Source organism: Protopterus annectens, chromosome 1.part1 (assembly GCF_019279795.1).
Source record: "Protopterus annectens isolate FY-2018-M chromosome 1.part1, PAN1.0, whole genome shotgun sequence".
In the NCBI taxonomy this organism is placed as follows: Eukaryota; Metazoa; Chordata; order Ceratodontiformes; family Protopteridae; genus Protopterus; species Protopterus annectens.
Genome location: NC_056726.1, coordinates 171,026,095 through 171,044,801, shown reverse-complemented (window position 1 = coordinate 171,044,801; position 18,707 = coordinate 171,026,095). Strand labels below are relative to the sequence as shown.

At 41.9% G+C, this 18,707-nt stretch overlaps 1 protein-coding gene across 5 annotated transcripts in view; it reads right to left on the bottom strand.

Moving 5' to 3' along the window:
• LOC122804204 (activating transcription factor 7 interacting protein) overlaps positions 1-18,707 on the bottom strand; it is a 758,747-nt gene that overhangs the window by 27,058 nt on the left and 712,982 nt on the right. For all 5 annotated transcript variants that reach the window (XM_044073945.1, XM_044073934.1, XM_044073906.1 and 2 more), the window contains one exon: positions 4,043-4,152. In XM_044073945.1, the coding sequence (XP_043929880.1) occupies positions 4,043-4,152 (110 nt within the window). The remainder of the gene's footprint in view (positions 1-4,042; positions 4,153-18,707) is intronic.

Below are 18,707 nucleotides of genomic sequence, written 5' to 3'. Positions count from 1 at the left end.
ATGAGTTGAACTCTGTATATCGTGCAGCTGAGTATTAATTACACTATCTGAGTTGTGTGCTGTCCCACTCAGCTCACATTCCTCTATAGATAGAATATATTTACTTTGTGCTGTCACATTCACTGGTCTTCCATTTATATTATTAAATATATTCTGGTGAATCGTAGGTGATGTACCTCTATTTTGGTACAAGAACAAACCAAATCTTAAACAATTACTTTGTAAGGACTCATTCCCCAAGAAAATAATCCCCGTGAATCAGTAAAACAGGTATATTCAGGTGTGGATGCTGCCAGCATATGCAGCTATATACTATCTGATGGATAGTTTGAACATCCTGTGACAGGCAGACGTTATACAACTAGAACCTATGTTGACTGTCAGACTAAGAACATTATGTGGGAAAGTGCATGGTATGTGCAGGTTTTTATGTGGGTAAAACCAACTGCCCATTTAAAACCCGAATTCAAGCAAATTTGAGGGATATCAGAAACAAAATAATCACCAATGCCTTATGTAAAGATATAATTTTAAATCCTGGACATGACTTTCGATTTATGGCATTGCAGGGGGTGTACAGTAATCTAAGTGGAGGCAATATTAAAGAATCTACTGAACTTGGGAGAGTAAATGGATAGCTGACTTAAGGGCTGATTAGCATCAAGGACTGAATGAGTTACTTCCCCTTAAGCCTATGCTAAGGAGGCGTCGCCTGAGAAGATGATTATGATTGGTTAATGGCCCCGGCTGCACTCATTGACTGAAACCAGATCTGAAGTGGGCTTTATGCTGAAAGTGCTCATCTGATTGTATTGTTTTATCTCATTTTTAACCTCTTGATATTAAAGATTTATATTCCAGCCGTGATATCACTTCTTTGGTTTGTTTTCTTATCTAATCACTTTGTCCTAAGAGTGATTTTACTGGTATTGCCAGTTTTTGTTACTAAAAATGGGGCTACAGTGTAATTAATGGCAGCAGCAGTTTCCCCAGGGATGGGCACAACATTCTGTCAAAACAGGAAAGCCTTCCCTGTTCTCACTCCCAGGACAGACAACAGTGGTTCTCCCTTGCCAACTAAGGGGACTCAACAGCCGCAGAGTATGTGGATAACCCCTGGTCTACAGTGGCTGTGGGTACTACATCAGAGAAATTCCAGGTGAAAGTTGAGTGGACTGAGGTACAACTAATAACAGCAGTCAACTATGTACAGCTGAGGCAAACTGTTATCCTGCTGTGGTGGCAAAGGCTGTTTGCTTAACTTTTCCTTTTTGTGACTGGAAGAATGTCCAACCATGGGACCAAAAGTTTGTTCTATGGTCAAGCCAAAAATGGTACTTCTTTCCCCAGAGAAAACAGCAGCTAAAGCCAGTAAAAATGAAGTCTTTAAAAGTCACTTTTTTCACATAAGAACGTAACAAAAGACACAGAAAAAAAAATGTTTTTCAACTATTTTAAACAACTTTTAAAATGATTGTTTAGAAGCCCAATGAAGCCTTGTGACAGTCCATTACAACACAAACCCATAGCTTTAAAATAACTTTCCTGAACAGAAAAGTGTTACTGAACAATTTGTAAAATGGAAGTTTTTTTCATAGGATCAGAAGAAGTTACTAGGTTATTGGCCCTGAGGACCTTATAAGCCTGGCCAAGAGTTTAGCCTAGGTTTAGATAAGTCAGCACCCAAAGCCCCTGTCCAGCAGGGACACAGGTGGAATCTCCAGGGGATATAGTTTCTGTTTACCATCCAGTTATCCAGGTTGCGCTTGAAAAGGGATAATGAGGAACTCTGCTTGCCATGGAGAGGGAGTCTATTCCACAGATGGGGGGAGTCTCTGGGACACAAATCTGTCTCATCAAGTCCTACTGATGTCACAGAGCATGTTGAGGTCGCATGTGCAGGTTACTCGAGTGGAGCTTGACTTGCAGAGATGCAGCAGTCCCATCAAGACGGGGTCTGAGATTGCTTTGTATGCCAGACAGAGGTCACCTCTGAGGAGTCTGTATGAAACTGAGTAGAGGGAAAGGGCTTTTAGCCAATCTATGTAGGGTAGATGTTTGAGGTCCTGGACTCTTCAGGTGACCTCTGTGGTCTCTCCAACTGCTGCATGTGTTTTGCGAGGGACATGCCAAAGGGGGCATTGTACTCAATAACTGGCCTTATAAGGGAAGAATGCAGAGATGTTATGACCTCCTTGTCCCTGGATGAGATACCCTTACTTATGAGGTGCGCCACATAGAAAGCTTTCTGTACAACGGAAGCAACATGGTGGTCAAAGGTCAGGTTGCTATCAACCTGGTTGCCCAAATCCCTCATGACTGACTGCATGCTTAGAACTTTATTAATGTAATATGTGGGAACATCACTCTCCCTAAAGGGGATGATGATGCATTTTTTGGCATTCAGCTTGAGTCCAGGTTTCTGCCACCAGACATTTATTTGGGTGAGACCCTCTTGGAGGACGTCCACATCACTTGGGAATTGATGACTATGCCTAGCTTGCAGTCATCTGCAAACTTGGTCAGCCATAGCCCACTGGTTTTGGCCTGCACCTCACAGAATTATATGCCGAATAAAAGAGGCCCCAATACCGATCCCTGGGATACGCCACTCATTACAGGTCTACTGCTTGAAGTGGCTTCCCCTACTTTGATTAGGTGGGTTATATCAGTGAGCTAGTTTGCTACCCATCTGATAACATGTGGACTGATACCTAACTGAGAGAGTTTGTCTACTATGTCCGAATGGGGAACAGTGTCTATGGCCTTGGCCAAGTTAAGGTAGGCGGTGTGCACAGTCTCCCCATCGTCCATGGCTTTGGTGACTGTCTCAAAGAAGTCAACCAGATTTAACCGACACGACCTCCCCTTGACAAAGCCAAACTGTGTGGGGTCAAGTGTTTGAAGGTTGCCAATGTCCCTGTTAATGAGGTCCATGGTGATAATGAGGTCCATGATGATCCGTTCCATGGCCTTGCAGATCAGGCTAGTTAGGCTGATGGGTCTATAATTTCCCAGATCGGTGAACGCTCCACCTTTGTGCAAAGGGATGACAATGTCTGTCCTCCACTCGGCTGGGACAAAGCCAGTACTCAGGCTTTGGTTGAATAGGGTGCGTAATGGTGCTGCAAGTTCATACCTGAATTCATGTAGGATGCAGCCTGGGATGTTATCGGGTTCCATGGATGGAGGCTGTATTTTCTTCCTTTGAGTGGGCAGTGATGACCTGTTCCCTAGAGATAAGGGGAGGGGGGCAGGTACTGGGGATGCCTTGATTTACTGGTGTAGGGGACAGAAGGGTGAAGTTTTCACTGAATCTGTCAGCCAGTAGGTTGGCTATACCTACAGCATTTGTGTATGTGGTGTCCTTGACTACCAGTTCTGAGCAGATCTGGGTGCTTCCTTTGACAATGCGGACAGTTTTCCTCCATAGCAACCTTATCTGCCCAGCAAAGGAACAGCACAACATGATGGAGAGTTCTGAATAAATTGGCACCCAAACCTATCTTTTTAATCGGCTCAGCTCGAGCTGACTGATGGTTTGGACTGCAAGGTACCCTGAAGCTCTGGAAGGTGGACAGCTGGTATATCCTTGGCAGAACATAACCTACATAGACAAGCCTACTGTAGCAGTGAGTAATATGATGAACATCACCATTTAAACACTGAACAAATCAAAACTTCTTACAGAACTTGAATAAGTAGGTAATAGACCAACTCTTTTGGTGGCACAGAGATGTGGAACTTGGTCAGAGATGGGTTATGCCAATATGACTTTGAAACAGATAGAGTAGAACCTTCCAGCAGGTCACTGTACTGCAAAAACAAACTAAGGGCAGTGCTGCCCCTTTCATGGTTGGGGCAATGCCTAACCGTGTAAATTGCAAGGACCAGGGTGAAGAAAGCTTTTCTTTTTCTCATGTGACACTTCTACACAATTAAAAAAAAAATAGAATACATGAAACAATTTGCAGTATTTATCACTGAAAGCAAGTTTTTAAACAATTATCATTCCAGCTTTAAATCAAAAAAATATACATACCTGTATCTGTTGAGGGCGATGATGAACTGTTAGCTGAGGTACAGACTGTCCAACAGCAAGCCCACTACTCACAACATATGGAGCACTCTGTGGTAAACGAACTGTTACACCTAAATGCAGAAACAGCAAGGTTATGAATTCTACTACTTAAAATCTTATATGATCTACAACATGCTCTTAACACTGAGTAAATCCATCACCTACAGAACTATTACTGTTGTGGTACTGTTACACTCCACTTCTCTAACATCCATAAACAAACTTGTAGTGAAATAAAGTCTTAAAATTCAGAGCATGAATATGAACTTAACTTGGACACTCTTTAGCTTAAACAAAATGCTGGCTTGGGTCTCTCTGATTTGCTACACCTTCTAAACACATCCATTAGTTAGTACAGAAGAAGAGAAAAACAAGGGGCAACACTGCTGTCTGCCAAAAAAGAAGGGGACCGTGAACATATTTACTGTAATACTAATTAATGGATCTGTATTCGGAAATGATCCCTTCTAACATACTTTACCTGCAGCTCCATGAATCTGTAAGCAAATTACTCCAATTACATGCTTAGAAATACATTAACTATAATCAGACTACCATGCCAATGGATTATTCCTTTTATATTTGCTGATCACACAGCACTGAGGTGTTAGAAACCCTTCTGTAGTTTAAAACAGTAATTAAATCCAGCAACTTCCCAGAAAATTACCTTAAACTTCTGTTATGTATGTGGGCCAGAAGGGTAAGGAAGCCATAAACTGCCTGCCCCCCACTCCCAGTTGCATTCTAAAGTACAGTACACAATTTGTTCTTTACAAACAGCTTTACGTGTGCACATCTTCTTACATGTATTAACATTTAAGTATGTCTGCTTTGAAAGTAGTGTGCATTGCCCTAAAAGGACATGTCACCCCATTCTTCCCTACATCATCCTCCATTTCAGGACAATGTGCACAATGACCAAAAAAATCATAGCAAAGAACACTGACATACACAAATACACCTCATGACATGACTTTTGTGTTATCTAAAGTGAACGTTCAGCAATCCTTGTGGTTCAATCTTGTCAATAACCCACAATGGAATTTTCTTACAGCAGTGATTACAGAAAAAGATGTTAATGTGCAAGATGAAAAAAAGGTATCCAAACGAATAAGAAATGCTTTAAAGAAAATTACCACTTACAAGGTAAACTACAACTTAAATGTTTCTAGGTATAAGGTTAAGGAAACATCACTCAAGGATCACAATCTAGTAAACGTCTTTCACTACAATCTTCAAATAAACCAAGCCTCTTCCTCATGGGTATGTTTGCCTATGTACAATGAAAAACAGCAGCCCTGTTTTTCATAGAAATGTTAAAAGCATGTGCAGGAAATCATTTCCTAATGCAAATCCATGAATGACAAGGGACAGACAGATCTTTAGGATTTAATCTGCTTAGACAAGGTGGGAAACCTGGAAAGGCCTGGCTTTGGCTGGCTTCAGCATTCTGTCTTCTGTTTAGCTGACTTTAGCCCTGCTGAAATAGAGAAGAGTTTATTATGAAAAGCCCAGACTGTAAAACTGATGACTTATACTGTACTGGAAGGTGACTTTAGAGGAGGAATATGACAACTGTGACTTCTCCAAGGGACATGATATAATGGATCAAGTACCGTGTCTTGGGCAACCACTTTACGAGCAGAATGTGCCACATTAAAGATAAAGAAATATAAACTGTCAGAATTATGACTGAAGCCAACAAAATAGGGTGCTAACACAGGATATAACTGTTTTCAGAAATGCTGTAGCACAGTACTTCCTGACTTATTCAAACAAAGTAGCAGTTTCTTTCCTGGAGCACTTTAACTTGCACTATTTTTTTTTGAAAACAGTAAAGAATCATGCCTTTAAACGATTGCAACTATCTTTAGTGCCCACACTACTTGCATCTTACAATGAGCAGCAAGACTGATTAGCACAGTATCAGTTTTGAAACCATCAAAGTAATTTTCATCCAGTCATAACCTCCATTTTATACTGAGGAATAAATACATTTTTTGTTAATAAAACTGAACCGTTAATACCTACCTAGACCCTCCTTACTGTCAACAGCTGTTTAGTTATGTAAATGTGACATCCATTCATGTTAATGTGAAACATTTAAGTTAGCCTTTCTCTGTTTTGAAGCTAGTTATAAATATACGTCAATTATGCATGTGTGCATAATTTATTGGTCAAACTGTAAATATTTTTTTTCAGTTAAAGAATTTAATAACCAAGTATTAGTGTGAAGTTTTTCTGGGATTTCTGGTGTTATGTAAACTTTCAGGTGATATCACGCAGTACCACATAAAACTATATCTACTCAAACTGTTAATAGGAATGTTAGCATACAACACATATCTAATTGTGGAAAAAATACAGTATTTCTCTTAATGTGCTTCTTGTCTGGGTCATGTCACATTTGTTTGCAAAGTACCAATTGCCCTTTCAATTTGCAGTTCACTGATATTTCCTAATGGGCAATGACATATTTTTTTATTTTATTTATTATTTATTTTATTATACATTTGTTGACCGGGCTAGTCTGGCTGGATACATGTCCACTTTCAGCAGAGGCCCGAGGAGAAAAGCTCCACTATATACTGGTACATTACATAAAATCAATTACTATAAGATACAGCTTATAAGGATCTAAGAACTAATTGAAAGCAGAATATTAACAATACAGAAGCATTTTTACAGAAGTGTACAGTTCATAAATTACATCATTTTTACAGAAAATGTCTAATACTTAAAATACTAAATACTGTGAAGAATTCCTAATCCCATATTGTTACGAAAAGCAGGAGTAGTAATTTAGAAAGGACAGAAAAGGTAGCACATACAAAGGTCTATAACAGAGAGGATAGTGGGAGGAGGGGAAAAGGAAGAGAGTAGTAGATACGGGGATAGAGGGAGTCCAAGTGCAGAGGCTAGTCTAGGTAGGAGCTGAAGAGATAGGTTAAAATCAGAGTAGATGAGATGATAGGGTAGAGTGAAGAAAGTTAGTCAGGTGTACTACAAGAACAAAGCCAGTGTTCTTGGAAGTACAGTTTAATTTTATGTTTGAAGAGAGGCAAAGAAGTAATTAGTGTTATATCCCTAGGTAACAGATTCCATATCCTACCTACAGAATTTGTGAAAAGAGAGTTGCCAGCTGAGTTGTTGGACTTTGTAGAACTGATCAAGAGTTTACAGGAGGATCTAAGGGAGGTTAGATTGTTGTAAGGGATTAATAGTTGAGAGAGTGTAGGGTTGTTTCCAGGTTGGTGCAGTATTTTGTGGGCAATAGTGAGTTGTGAGACTGTAAGGTAGTTTTGTAATTCCAGCCAGCCTAAAAGTCTCAAATTATGACAGTGATGGGTTCTGAAGGGGTTTCCTGTGGCGAAGCGGGCAATGTTATTGTAGCAAATGGCTAGTTTGTTTAGGTTAGCTTTCTTAAGGTTGGTAAAGATCGGAGATGCATAAAATAAAGTGGATAAGAGATGAGAGTGGGCGATAGTAGCTCTGGTAGCTGGGGTTAGAAAGGTTTTAATACGGTATAAGGATCCTATTTTTCTGTTAACTGATTTGATGGTGGTGTTGATGTGATGATCAAAAGTAAGATTATTATCGATAGTTATTCCTAACAGTTTAGTTGTAGAGTCAGGGGTGATGACAGTGGCATTATTAGACAAGATGGTGAAGTTTAGTGGGGAGGTCCGAGAGGTTGGGGAGAAGAGAAGTACTTTGGTTTGTTTAGCATTTACAAGCAGATACGGCCTAGTAAACCATGTTTCGACAGTGGTGAAAGTATTTTGAGTTAGAGAGATTAGATCTGAACAGGAAGATGCTGAGCAAATAATGGTAGAATCGTCAGCATATTGGATACAGGTAGCTTGAGGGATTACTGTGTGAAGGTCATTTATATAGAGGGAGAAAAGAGGAGGACCAAGAATAGAGCCCTGAGGGACTCCAGTGGAAATGGGCAACAATGATGAGATATGGTTATCCCAGAGAACAGCTTGTTGTCTGTTTTTCAGATAAGAGCTAAACCATTTAATGGCAAGATTATCAAATGAGAGGGATTCAAGGATATGAAGCAAAGAAGAGTGGTTGACCATGTCAAAGGCTTTGGAGAGGTCAATGAATAGAGCAGAAGAGAGAAGGTTATTATTGCGGTTACTATTGATTGTATCTACAAAGGAAAGGAGAGCAGTGGTTGTACTATGATGGGGTCTAAAGCCATGTTGACAATTAGCTATAATGTTGTGTAGTGAGAGGTATTGAACAAGTTGCTGATGTATACATTTCTCCATAATCTTTGCTAAGGGTGAGAGAAGAGCAATTGGTCTAAAGTTGGCGTATTCAATAGAGTTACCTCCTTTGTGTAGAGGGATAATATGAGAGACTTTCCAGATATCGGGGATAGTTCCCTCTTGGATTGTCCTATTGATGAGTATAGATATTGGGACTGCAATTTCTCTGGCTGCCTTTTGAAGATAAAGAGAAGGGAGTTTGTCAGCAGAGGGAGTACAAGGTTTCAGTTTGTAAATAAGTTTATAGATGAAAGAGGTAATGATAGGTTGAAAAGTGAAGTTGTGAGCAGTGTCTATTAGATTATTTGGGGGATAGAAGTTGTTAGTGTTCAGTTGTCTAGCAAGAGCTTGAATAGATTCGGAAAAAAAAGAGTTAAACTCATTTGCGGTTAGATGAGGGGTGTTAGGGTCAGCATTGAGGGGTGAGGGAGTTTTGGTTGTTCCTGGTGACAGGAGTCTATTGACTGATGACCAGAATTGTTTAGGTTTATTTAGATTCTAATTAATAATAATTCTAATCAATCTAATCTAATTAAAACAATATTACTTTAACTGCTCTGTCAAGTTAGTGTTCATTATTCACAGTTATGAAAATATGCCAATATGTAATACACATACCTGTATAATTACTTGGCTACTGAAATGTTAATAATCTCTGAAGCTGTACAAATTAGACAACAGGTAGCATTGCTAAGTTGGTCTGGCAAGAATCCAATACTTGAGGGGCACCCCACAAGTCAATTTCAGCTTACTAATGCAAGCATTAACATACACTACACAATTTATTTTTCCAATCCACTCTGCCCCTGTACTTGCCGATCATCAAGCCTTCTCCACACAGACTTAACGCATTCATTCTCCTGTACTAAGGATGTACGTAGCACAGTATGGGGACAAGACTGCCCATGAGGGTTGCTTGTGTCCATACCGGCATCAAAGTATTACTGTAATGGCTAAATTCCACCTCTCGGCAGAGGGATGTGTGACCCCTTTCACCACACACACTTCTACACCTTTCCCATGCAGTTCCTGTACACTTGCACTATGAAGATTACCACAGTGTCTTTCAGCAGTTCGCCCCTCATACAGAGGCGTGCAACTAGTTGTCTGCTTCTGAGGGACTGTGTCCTTCTTGTGATTGGCTCTATCCATTCCCTTAGAATGGGCACCCCCCATCATTCTCTGCTAGCTCCAAGTGTCCAAGCCACTAATCAAACTTGGGTTACCTGGGCTGTAATCAGTACTTTATACCTCAATTCTAAAGGTGCAGGCACATTACTGTTTCAAAACTAATGAATCGTTTTTCCTGTTTATTCCTTTTGTGTCATTATAGGTTCATAGGATGAAAGAATTATTTTCCTCCTAACTTATGTAATGACCAGTCCTTTGACAAATAGTTTCACAATGCTTTCTAATGGACAATGGCATATTTAATTTAATGGAATTACAGCAATATAATGACATCTGCAAAATAAATACAAATGCAAACATCTTATGCAGGCAATTCTTGATGACTGGATGGGTAAACTCAAATTTGCGACAGTAATGTCATGTACAGTCCTGCTAAATTGGGGAGCTAGATAAGCAATACTAAATACTTGAAAAGGGAGGCATTAACTTTTAAGTACGGCTTCTTAAAGGTGTACATATAGCTAGACATCTTGGATCCTTGACTGTTTGAGTACTACAGTTCCTATGCTCCTATCCTTGACTATCATCCACTCATGGGGCTCTGCTGTAGTCATACCTCTGTACAGATTTTCATACCTCTGTACAGATTTTCGCACAATCTCCACATTTTTGCCTCATATTTTTGATCTGTTCCTCATAAAAGTTATAATTTTCTGACAAATCCCTGAGAACTGAAATCACTTTTGACATGCATTTGAGTTTCAGGCTTCATAGTCTTTAGAAAAAGGCATGCTAACAAAAAGCCTGTTATTCTAAGTTTATAACAGCATCCCTATTTTTGGGCCTTTGTACTCCACCCATTATTGCAGGCTCTGCCCAGATTTCTTGCACTCATACGTTGAGAGGTACAGCTGTAGTCATGCTTAAATAGTCTGTCACGGCATTCTCTTGCATTGCTATGCAAGATGCCTTTAGGAACAAAATGAATTCCAGGGCCCACTGCCAAGCCTGCATGGCCATACTGCAGATGTAGTAAGAATGTGTTCCTCCTTGTTTTTGTTTGTTTATATACTGCATGAGAGAGGCTGATGGCAGTAACCTGGATGGTTTGTCTGAACTCACTGAAATAACTGATGGGTCTGCTGAAGGACATTACAGTCCTCAGGGACCTTGTAAAATCAGCCAGGCTTCTTAGGGGTAGCAGGTTGGGAAATGGGGGCCTTGGAGGTAGAGGCAAAGGCATCTAGAAAAGCAGGTAACACAGGAGGAAACACAGGAGGAATAGCTGAAGAGGTGGGTGTTTCCACCTGCAGACGGTTGTAGTATCTTTTCTGTACTTCAGATACCAGAGTGCAATCACATTTGAAATGATCTTTTATTTTGACTAGGGTCTCACCAAAAGAGAGTTCGTCCATGGGTGAGTCAGTTCCATCGGAGTCCTCCTCCAGGGAAGTGTAGTCTACAGGGGAGGGGGATCTGTGAGGAATAGCCCAGAAATTCCTCTTCGGAGGATGCCTCTTCATCTGAAGAAACTTCTTCCCTAACTCTTTTATGCGGAGATGCTGTGCAGGGTGGAGTAGGGACTGAAACACCAGAGGGGGGGCTTTAGGGCCATAAGGGCCTTAAAAAAGCCTTGGTTGAATTGTGCCCAATCACTGTGAGATTCCTTTGCAGGGGACAAATGTTTTAGTTTTCTGCTTCTTCTTTTGAAGCAGACCTGCCCTATGTAACGTAGGAGGGCCGGACATAGGTCTGCATTCAATTCAATAATATCAGAGTAAATTTCTTCCTGCACCAGGATATGAGATATCCCCTCAGCGCCTTTGGTTATTACAAGCCTCGGTTCCTCCTGTACATCCAAGACAGATGCCTGTTAAGCCTCTGAGCATGTGCCTGTGGTCGGATCCAAGGCGGTCTCAACATCAGGCTTGGCCTGTGATCCAGAACCAGGAACCGTATGTTATCTCTAGGCTCTCATCTACCTCAGCACCCTCAAGCCCCGGGGGTCCCTCCATTGTGCTTTTAAACTAATAACTTTAAGCGCTGGTCTTCCAAGTAAATGGCTAAGGAGGAAATTCTACTTCTTACGGTCTTGGGCACAAAGGTCTGGCAAATGGGGCAGGAAATGTGGTCGCGAGTAGGCCCTAAGCAGAACAAATACTGAAGATGGCAACCTTTATGTGAAAATGTGTCTTCTACACTGGCATTTGCCTTTTTTGGATGACATGAACCCTACCACAAAACAGCAGCAAAAGAAACAAGATTTCCCCAATGGAGCACTCAACTGAGAAATTCGCTGGAACAAAGCTAATGGCTCGGTGAGAAGACCAAACTTTGAAGACAGCGTTTGGACTGGTGGCAGAGAGGTTTTGAGATAGGTTCGTATGTATGTTACTTTTACGGCCGACATATGAGAGTAGCCTACGTGAGACGTACCACACATCCTACAGAAGTAGACTTTTGTATACTGACCGTCGGGTCACTTACGGCGGAGAACACTCATGTTAAGAATACTGCAATAGATGAATAGAAGGACATTTAGAAGTTAACTAGATAAGGGTAAACGTGGATGCCACTTGTCCTAGTGTGTTTTCACTGCTGCCACACATTTTGTAAAACTTTATGGCACAACAGCCAACTAAAAAGACAAGGAGACAAATTGGTAATTGTAACACTCCTGTCCAAACATCAGGCACTGCCTCTGCCCAATGAAAATATGAATACAAATGTAGGCAACATTGAGGTCTAGTGTCACGAGAAGAGCCCGAGGGCCTAAATAAGGCAAGATGTCTGACAGGATAGTCTACTGAATTTTGGAATTTTTAAGAATTTGTTTAGCCTTGAAAAATCAAGCACAAGTCTCCAAAATTAATTATTTCTTGAGACAAGTAACAGCCTTGAGTAAAAAAAAATACAGCAGAGAAGCATTTAAAAACAAAATAAAAAAATTACTTGTTGAAAGAATCAGCATGCTCCTGCAAGAAAAAGGCTAAGAACAATCTTGATTCAACATTGGCCTTCTATACATAACCTAAACTCTGCCTCTACAGTGATAAATGAGTTTCTAAATGTGTATCTGTTAATACCTGCATCATGAAGGTTGCTTGACTAACAGATACAAAAGTACTTCACTGTTTTCATTGTAAACATTTCCCTTCAAATTACTCACTGCAAATACTGTTTCAAACTATTAAGTAATTATGCCATTTCCTTTGTTCAAACCTCTTGTGATAATCACTGCAGTTAATTATACTTGATTTTATGTAAATACTTAATATGACACTCAGTTTTTATTCTTTGACAAGGTAACTTTAGCCACTGGGCCAGGGCTGTGGCTGAAAAGGTTCTGTCAACCAGTCCTGTTGGGCCCGTTTTGTGGCTGAAATTTTCTGTCAACCGGTCCTGGTCACCAAAATGTAATAAATAAATAATTAAATAACCTTTAAGATACCTAGCCAAAATGCACACGTTCTATAGATCTGTACAGAAGCATTTTTGCCAAGACAGAGCCTTTAAATACTTTTGGGACATATGAAAGTCCTCCTCCATTTGGTTTGGCTATACAATTAAGACTGTGACCCTTTGACACAATTTTTAAGATCTACTTTTCTGAAGTTATGGTCAACTAGTTCTGCTGAAAGGAAACCAGACAGTCATCTGTCCTGAAACATGGACGGAAATGTGGGACACAAGAGGTCAAGGGCTGAGGTGGAATTTTTTGAGGGGAAGCTAAGAGGCTGGTACTGACACAACTACTCCCTTCCTGTGGGCTGAGCTTTTAGAGCCACCAGATCTCTTTCTGTCCTCCTGCTGCCATTTTCTTTTCTGTGTGGCCTTCCTACATTTTGGCTACTTGCTTTTACTCTGTCTCTAGTAGTGAAACAACCCTTCTATTACCCTTGAAAATAGGAGGGTGAAACATGTTTAACAGACAATTGTTTTTTTCTTTGTCCTTCAGCCTTCTGAAGACATTACAGGATGGGGGGGGGGGGGCAGAAGAGTAAATCCCTTTCCATAGGGCATTCAGGAGCTGCACCTTTACTTCCTCAGAGATGGACTGAGTCCACAGCCATGTACATCTCACAATGACTGACACCAGGGGGACGCAAATAGATTGCAGCAGGTTTGACCCATTTGCAGAAAGTCATGCTTGCTACTGATGGATTCAGGGACCACTCCTGAGGCATAAGAAAAACTCAGCTGAACCTGCCCGCCAGGATGTTGGATTCCCCTGGAATGTGTGTTGCTGTAAGAAAGCATTTTGGTAGAGATTGCCCATTGCCACACCCTCATCGCTTCGTGACAAAACAGGTAAGATCTGGTTCCCCTGTTTGTTGATGTACCAGACCAGTGACATATTGTCTGACTGTAATGTAATTGTTCCCACAGGAAGAGAGCTGTGTAGAGTTTGCAATGCTAGGACTGCTCTCATCTCTAGGATATTGATAAGCAATTTGGTCTCTTGGGAGTCCATGTGCCTTGGACCGCCCGACCCAGAAAATGCCCCCCAACCCCAGCATTTTGGTAGAGATTGCCCACTGCCACACCCTCATCGCTTCGTGACAAAACAGGTAAGATCTGGTTCCCCTGTTTGTTGATGTACCAGACCAGTGACATATTGTCTGACTGTAATGTAATTGTTCCCACAGGAAGAGAGCTGTGTAGAGTTTGCCATGCTAGGACTGCTCTCATCTCTAGGATATTGATAAGCAATTTGGTCTCTTGGGAGTCCATGTGCCTTGGACCGCCCGACCCAGAAAATGCCCCCCCACCCTTGTCTAGGAAGTGTCGGTGGTCAGTGTGACTTTGGAAGGGGGGTAGAAAGTACAGTTTAGTACCTACCATAAATGTAGATGTTCGAGTGTTCACCCTGCTGCAGTCATCACACTTAGGTTATCCTGCCATCAGGCGGTCCCGCAGTCGGCCAGAGTTCCAAAGTCTTGGTCCGGCGTCGGTTGCTGTCGCTTCTTCCCTGACGTCAGTGCGCCAGGGGTATACAAGAGGCATCCAATGCCATTTTCTTCAGTTTTTCTTGCCCCAGATGTCAGGTGCCCCCAATAGGTAGGCAATACATATTGCTATATAAAAATATACATATAAAAATAAAACAATACCTTCAGTCACAAGCAAATACACCACAGAGGTTGTATAGGATAGAAAGGTATAGATAAGTCTAGTTAGTTCAGAGGGGATGGAGGGAGGGTAACCTGGACTGCAGCAGGGTGAACACCTGAGCATCTACATTTATGGTAGGTACAAATCTGTACTATGTTCATCGTGTTACCCTGCTGCAGTCATCACACTTGGGTTGAATCCCAAAGCTAAGGCTGGGTGGTGGAGTTGAACAGGATTAGAAGAAGCTAGTAGGCCCTGCAAAACTGCAGTGGCAAAACCAGCTCTAGTCTTAGAATATAGAGGCAAGTGATAGTGTTTGGTGAAGGTGTGCACTGAACTCCAAGTTGCAGCTTCCAGAATATCCTTGGTTGGCACCCCCCTGAGAAAGGCTGCTGATGTAGCTGTAGCCCTGGTGGAGTGGGACCTAATGTTAGCAGGTACCAGTTTCCCATGATGTGTGTAGCAGAAACGTATGCAATGTCCTATCCATTTTGAAATGGTCTGTTTTGAGATAGCTTTTCCTTGTGATCCTGCAGCATAGGCTACAAAGAGCTGGTCAGATTTTCTGAAAGCCTTAGTTTTACCCAAGTAGTAACGTAATTGCCTGTGAATGTCCAAAGAGTGCAGGAGGTCTTTCTCCTTTGCTCTGGGGATTTAGAAAAAAGGTGGGCAAATGAATGGTTTGGTTTAGGGCCACACTGGATACCACCTTTGGCATAAAGGAAGGGTTAGTTCGTAGAGAGACTCTGTCTTGATGAAAAATGAGGAAAGGCTCCACTGCCATTAGTGCCTGTAGCTCTGAGACTCTTCTAGCTGAAGTTATTGCTAGCAGCAGGCCAGTTTTCCATGAAAGAAATTTTAAATAAGCTGAAAAAGCTGGTTCAAAGGGCGGCAGTGTAAGCTTTTCCAGAACAAAGTTGAGATCCCAAGTAGGTGCTGGTGCTCTCCTGGGCGGTCTTATGTTCTTAGCCCCTCTGAGGTACTGTCTTAGGAGTGGATGTGAAAAAAAAGTAGGATCCGTGTTGTAATGGGCTGAAATTGCTGAGGCGTGGATCTTAATATATGAAAAGGAAAGTCCTTTGTGCAACATCTCAGTTAAATATTGTAGAATCTGAGGAAGTTTTGGATCACGGGGATTTTGGCGCAAAATCTTTTCAATTTGTCTGAATAGGCTTTCCTGGTGCTAGGCCTCCTGGCCTCCAGAATGACAACAGCTTTGGATAGAGGTGATGGCTGGTTGTTTAGGTAATTTGCCATGCAGTCAGGTTTAAAGTCTTGAGCTGGCTGTCTCGCTGGGTGAGCAGGTGAGGAATTTGTGGTAAAATCCATGGTGGGCCATGGGCCATGTTCCTTAGAATTGGATATCAGTGCTGGCGTGGCCAGTCTGGTGCAATGAGTATCATTTGTGGCCTCTCTAATCTGACTTTCAGCAGTACCTTTGCTGGAAGAGGCAGCGGAGGAAAGGCATACACTGTTAATGTTTTCCAACTGAATGAGAGGGCGTCCACTTTCCAAGCTTGTGGGTGGAATGTCATTGTGCAAAATTTTTGAAGTTGGTAGTTTTGGGGGTTGGCAAACAGATCTATGTCTGGGCATCCCCATTTTTGAGTTATCACTGCAAATACTTGTGGATCTAGTTTCCACTCGTGGGGATCCATGAGGTTTCTGCTTAGGTCGTCTGCCAATGTGTTTTTCTTTCCTGGCAGGAATTGTGCTTGTAGTTGAACTTAGTAAGAAAGTGCTGTGTTCCACAAGGTCATTGCTTGCCTGCATAGGGGGTAGGAATGTGTGCCCCCTTGCTTGTTTATGTACCACATTACTGTGGTATTGTCAGTCTTTATTATTAGTTGTCCTGGGTTTAAGAGGTCCTTGAAGGCTGTTAGGGCATTCTGTACTGCTAGCATTTCTTTTTGATTGATATGCAGATGCCTTTGATGTGTAGTCCATTTGCCCTGAATGCACTGTCCTGCCATGTGTGCTCCCCAGGCGTAGTCCGATGCATCTGTTGTTAAAGTTTGCCTGGCTGTGAGTAAGGTGAAAGGCTGACCCTTGTTGAGGTGACATGCCTGTGCCCACCATAGAAACTCCTGTTGAAGGCAGGGAATGAGTGGTATCATTGTTTCTAAGCTGTGGCTGTGCTGAGTCCATACGCTTTTCAGGTACCATTGCAATTTCCTAATGTGCAGTTTTGCAAATGGTAGTAGTATGCAAGATGCCATGAATCCCAAGGCCTGCAGAATTTTTCTTGCAGGGAGTTGGGTCTTTGTTGCCATTATTTTGAAGTATTGAGTCAGCTGTTGTTGCTTGTCCGGCGTGAGATAAGCCATCTGAGCCGTTGATTCAAGCTGGCACCCAGGAATATTATGTTTTGTGAGGGCACTAGTTTTGATTTCTTTTCGTTTACTGTGTACCCTAGGGCAACTTAGAAGGTGTTTGACAAATGCCAGATGGTTTAAAAGAATGTCCTTGCTCTCTGCTTGAATAAGGCAGTCGTTCAGGTATGGGTATATTTGAATCCCTCTTTGTCTGCAGTATGCAATTACTGGTGCCAGGCATTTTGTGAAGACCCTGGGCGCAGTAGATAAGCTAAAGGGCAGTGCAGAGAATTGATAATGGGTTGAACCTGCAATGAAGCAGAGGTATCTTCTGCAATTTTGTCTGATAGGGACATGCAGGTATGCCTCCTTGAGATCCATTACTAGCCAAGCCTTCTTAACCAGCATGGGAAGAAGCTGCTGTAGTGTTAGCATCTTGAATTTTGGTACTTGCAGATAGGTGTTCAGAATTGAAAGATCCAGAATGGGTCTCCATGCTTTGTCCTTTCTGGGGACTAGAAAGAGTCTTGAGTAAAATCCTTGTCCTTGCTCCTGTGTAGGTACCTGTTGAATAGCTCTCACGTCCATGAGAGCTGTAATTTGTTTTTGTGCTTCTGCCCATTGATTCGGTGGCAGGTTTGGCATTCCTTTTATCCTTGGCAAGGTATGAAAGTGGAATCTGCATCCTTGTGAGACAATGTTTAGGACCCATTTGTCTTTTGTGATGATGTGCCAGTTGTCTGCAAAAAGTGCTAATTTTCCTCCCACGGGAGCTGCCAAGAGAGATTTGCTTGGGAATTTGAGGGTTGAGTCATTGTGTTTGTCTTCTGCTAGCTTGGGGCCTATCTTCTCCTCCTTTCTGGGTAGCAGTACCCCATTGGCGAGGTTTGTAAGGGCCTTGGGACTGACCTCTGCCCCTTGGGCATCTGTATTTGCCCCTCTATGATCTGTCAGAAGCTGGAAAGGACCAGTTTTTTGTTGGCCAATTTCTGCTGAAACGAGGGGGTTGTACCTGTAAAAATTCCTTGACCGTCTGCATAGACTTTGCCTTATCCTCCATTTTCTTTAAAACCTCTTCTGCTATGACACCAAATAAGACATACTGCTGTAAAGGTGCATCCAATAATTTTGCTTTAACATGATCAGGTAGGGTTTGTTCTTTTAACTAAGCATGCCTACGTATGACAGACCCAGTAACAGCTGCTCTACATGAAGCTTCCAATGAATCAAATCCACACTAGAAAGTATGTTTGCCCACCTGTTCAGCTACATGCAACAGCTCCTGCATTTCCTTGAATTCAGACTGTTCAGAATGTGTGCTCATTTTTTGTTTTAATTGAGACATTAGGAATTGCTGATATTTCAGCATGTGAAACTGACAATTTAATGCTCTCACAGCCAGAGTAGCTGAGGTGTATATCTTCTTTCCCCATCTATCTAGGGCTCTGGAATCCCTTTCAGAGGGTACAGGATTTTTAGTCATAGAAGCTTTAGTCCCTTTGGGACCCTGGGAAATTGTTTCTGGATCAGCCACAGGGCTTTTATAAAGGAATTTGTGCGAGTCAGGTACTCTGTAGTATCTGTCTGGTTTGGCTGGAGCAGGTGGTAGAGAGTCTGGATTTAGACTAGACTCTAAGTAAACATCATCCACAATGTCTAAAACTGGAGGGATAGCAAGTGGTCTGTGCTGGGGTAGTAAAAGGAACTCTCTGAGCCTTTTCTTTGAATCACAGTAGTCCTGTCCTTCCCAGTGGAAATGTTCCCTCATGGTGTGTAAAGTTT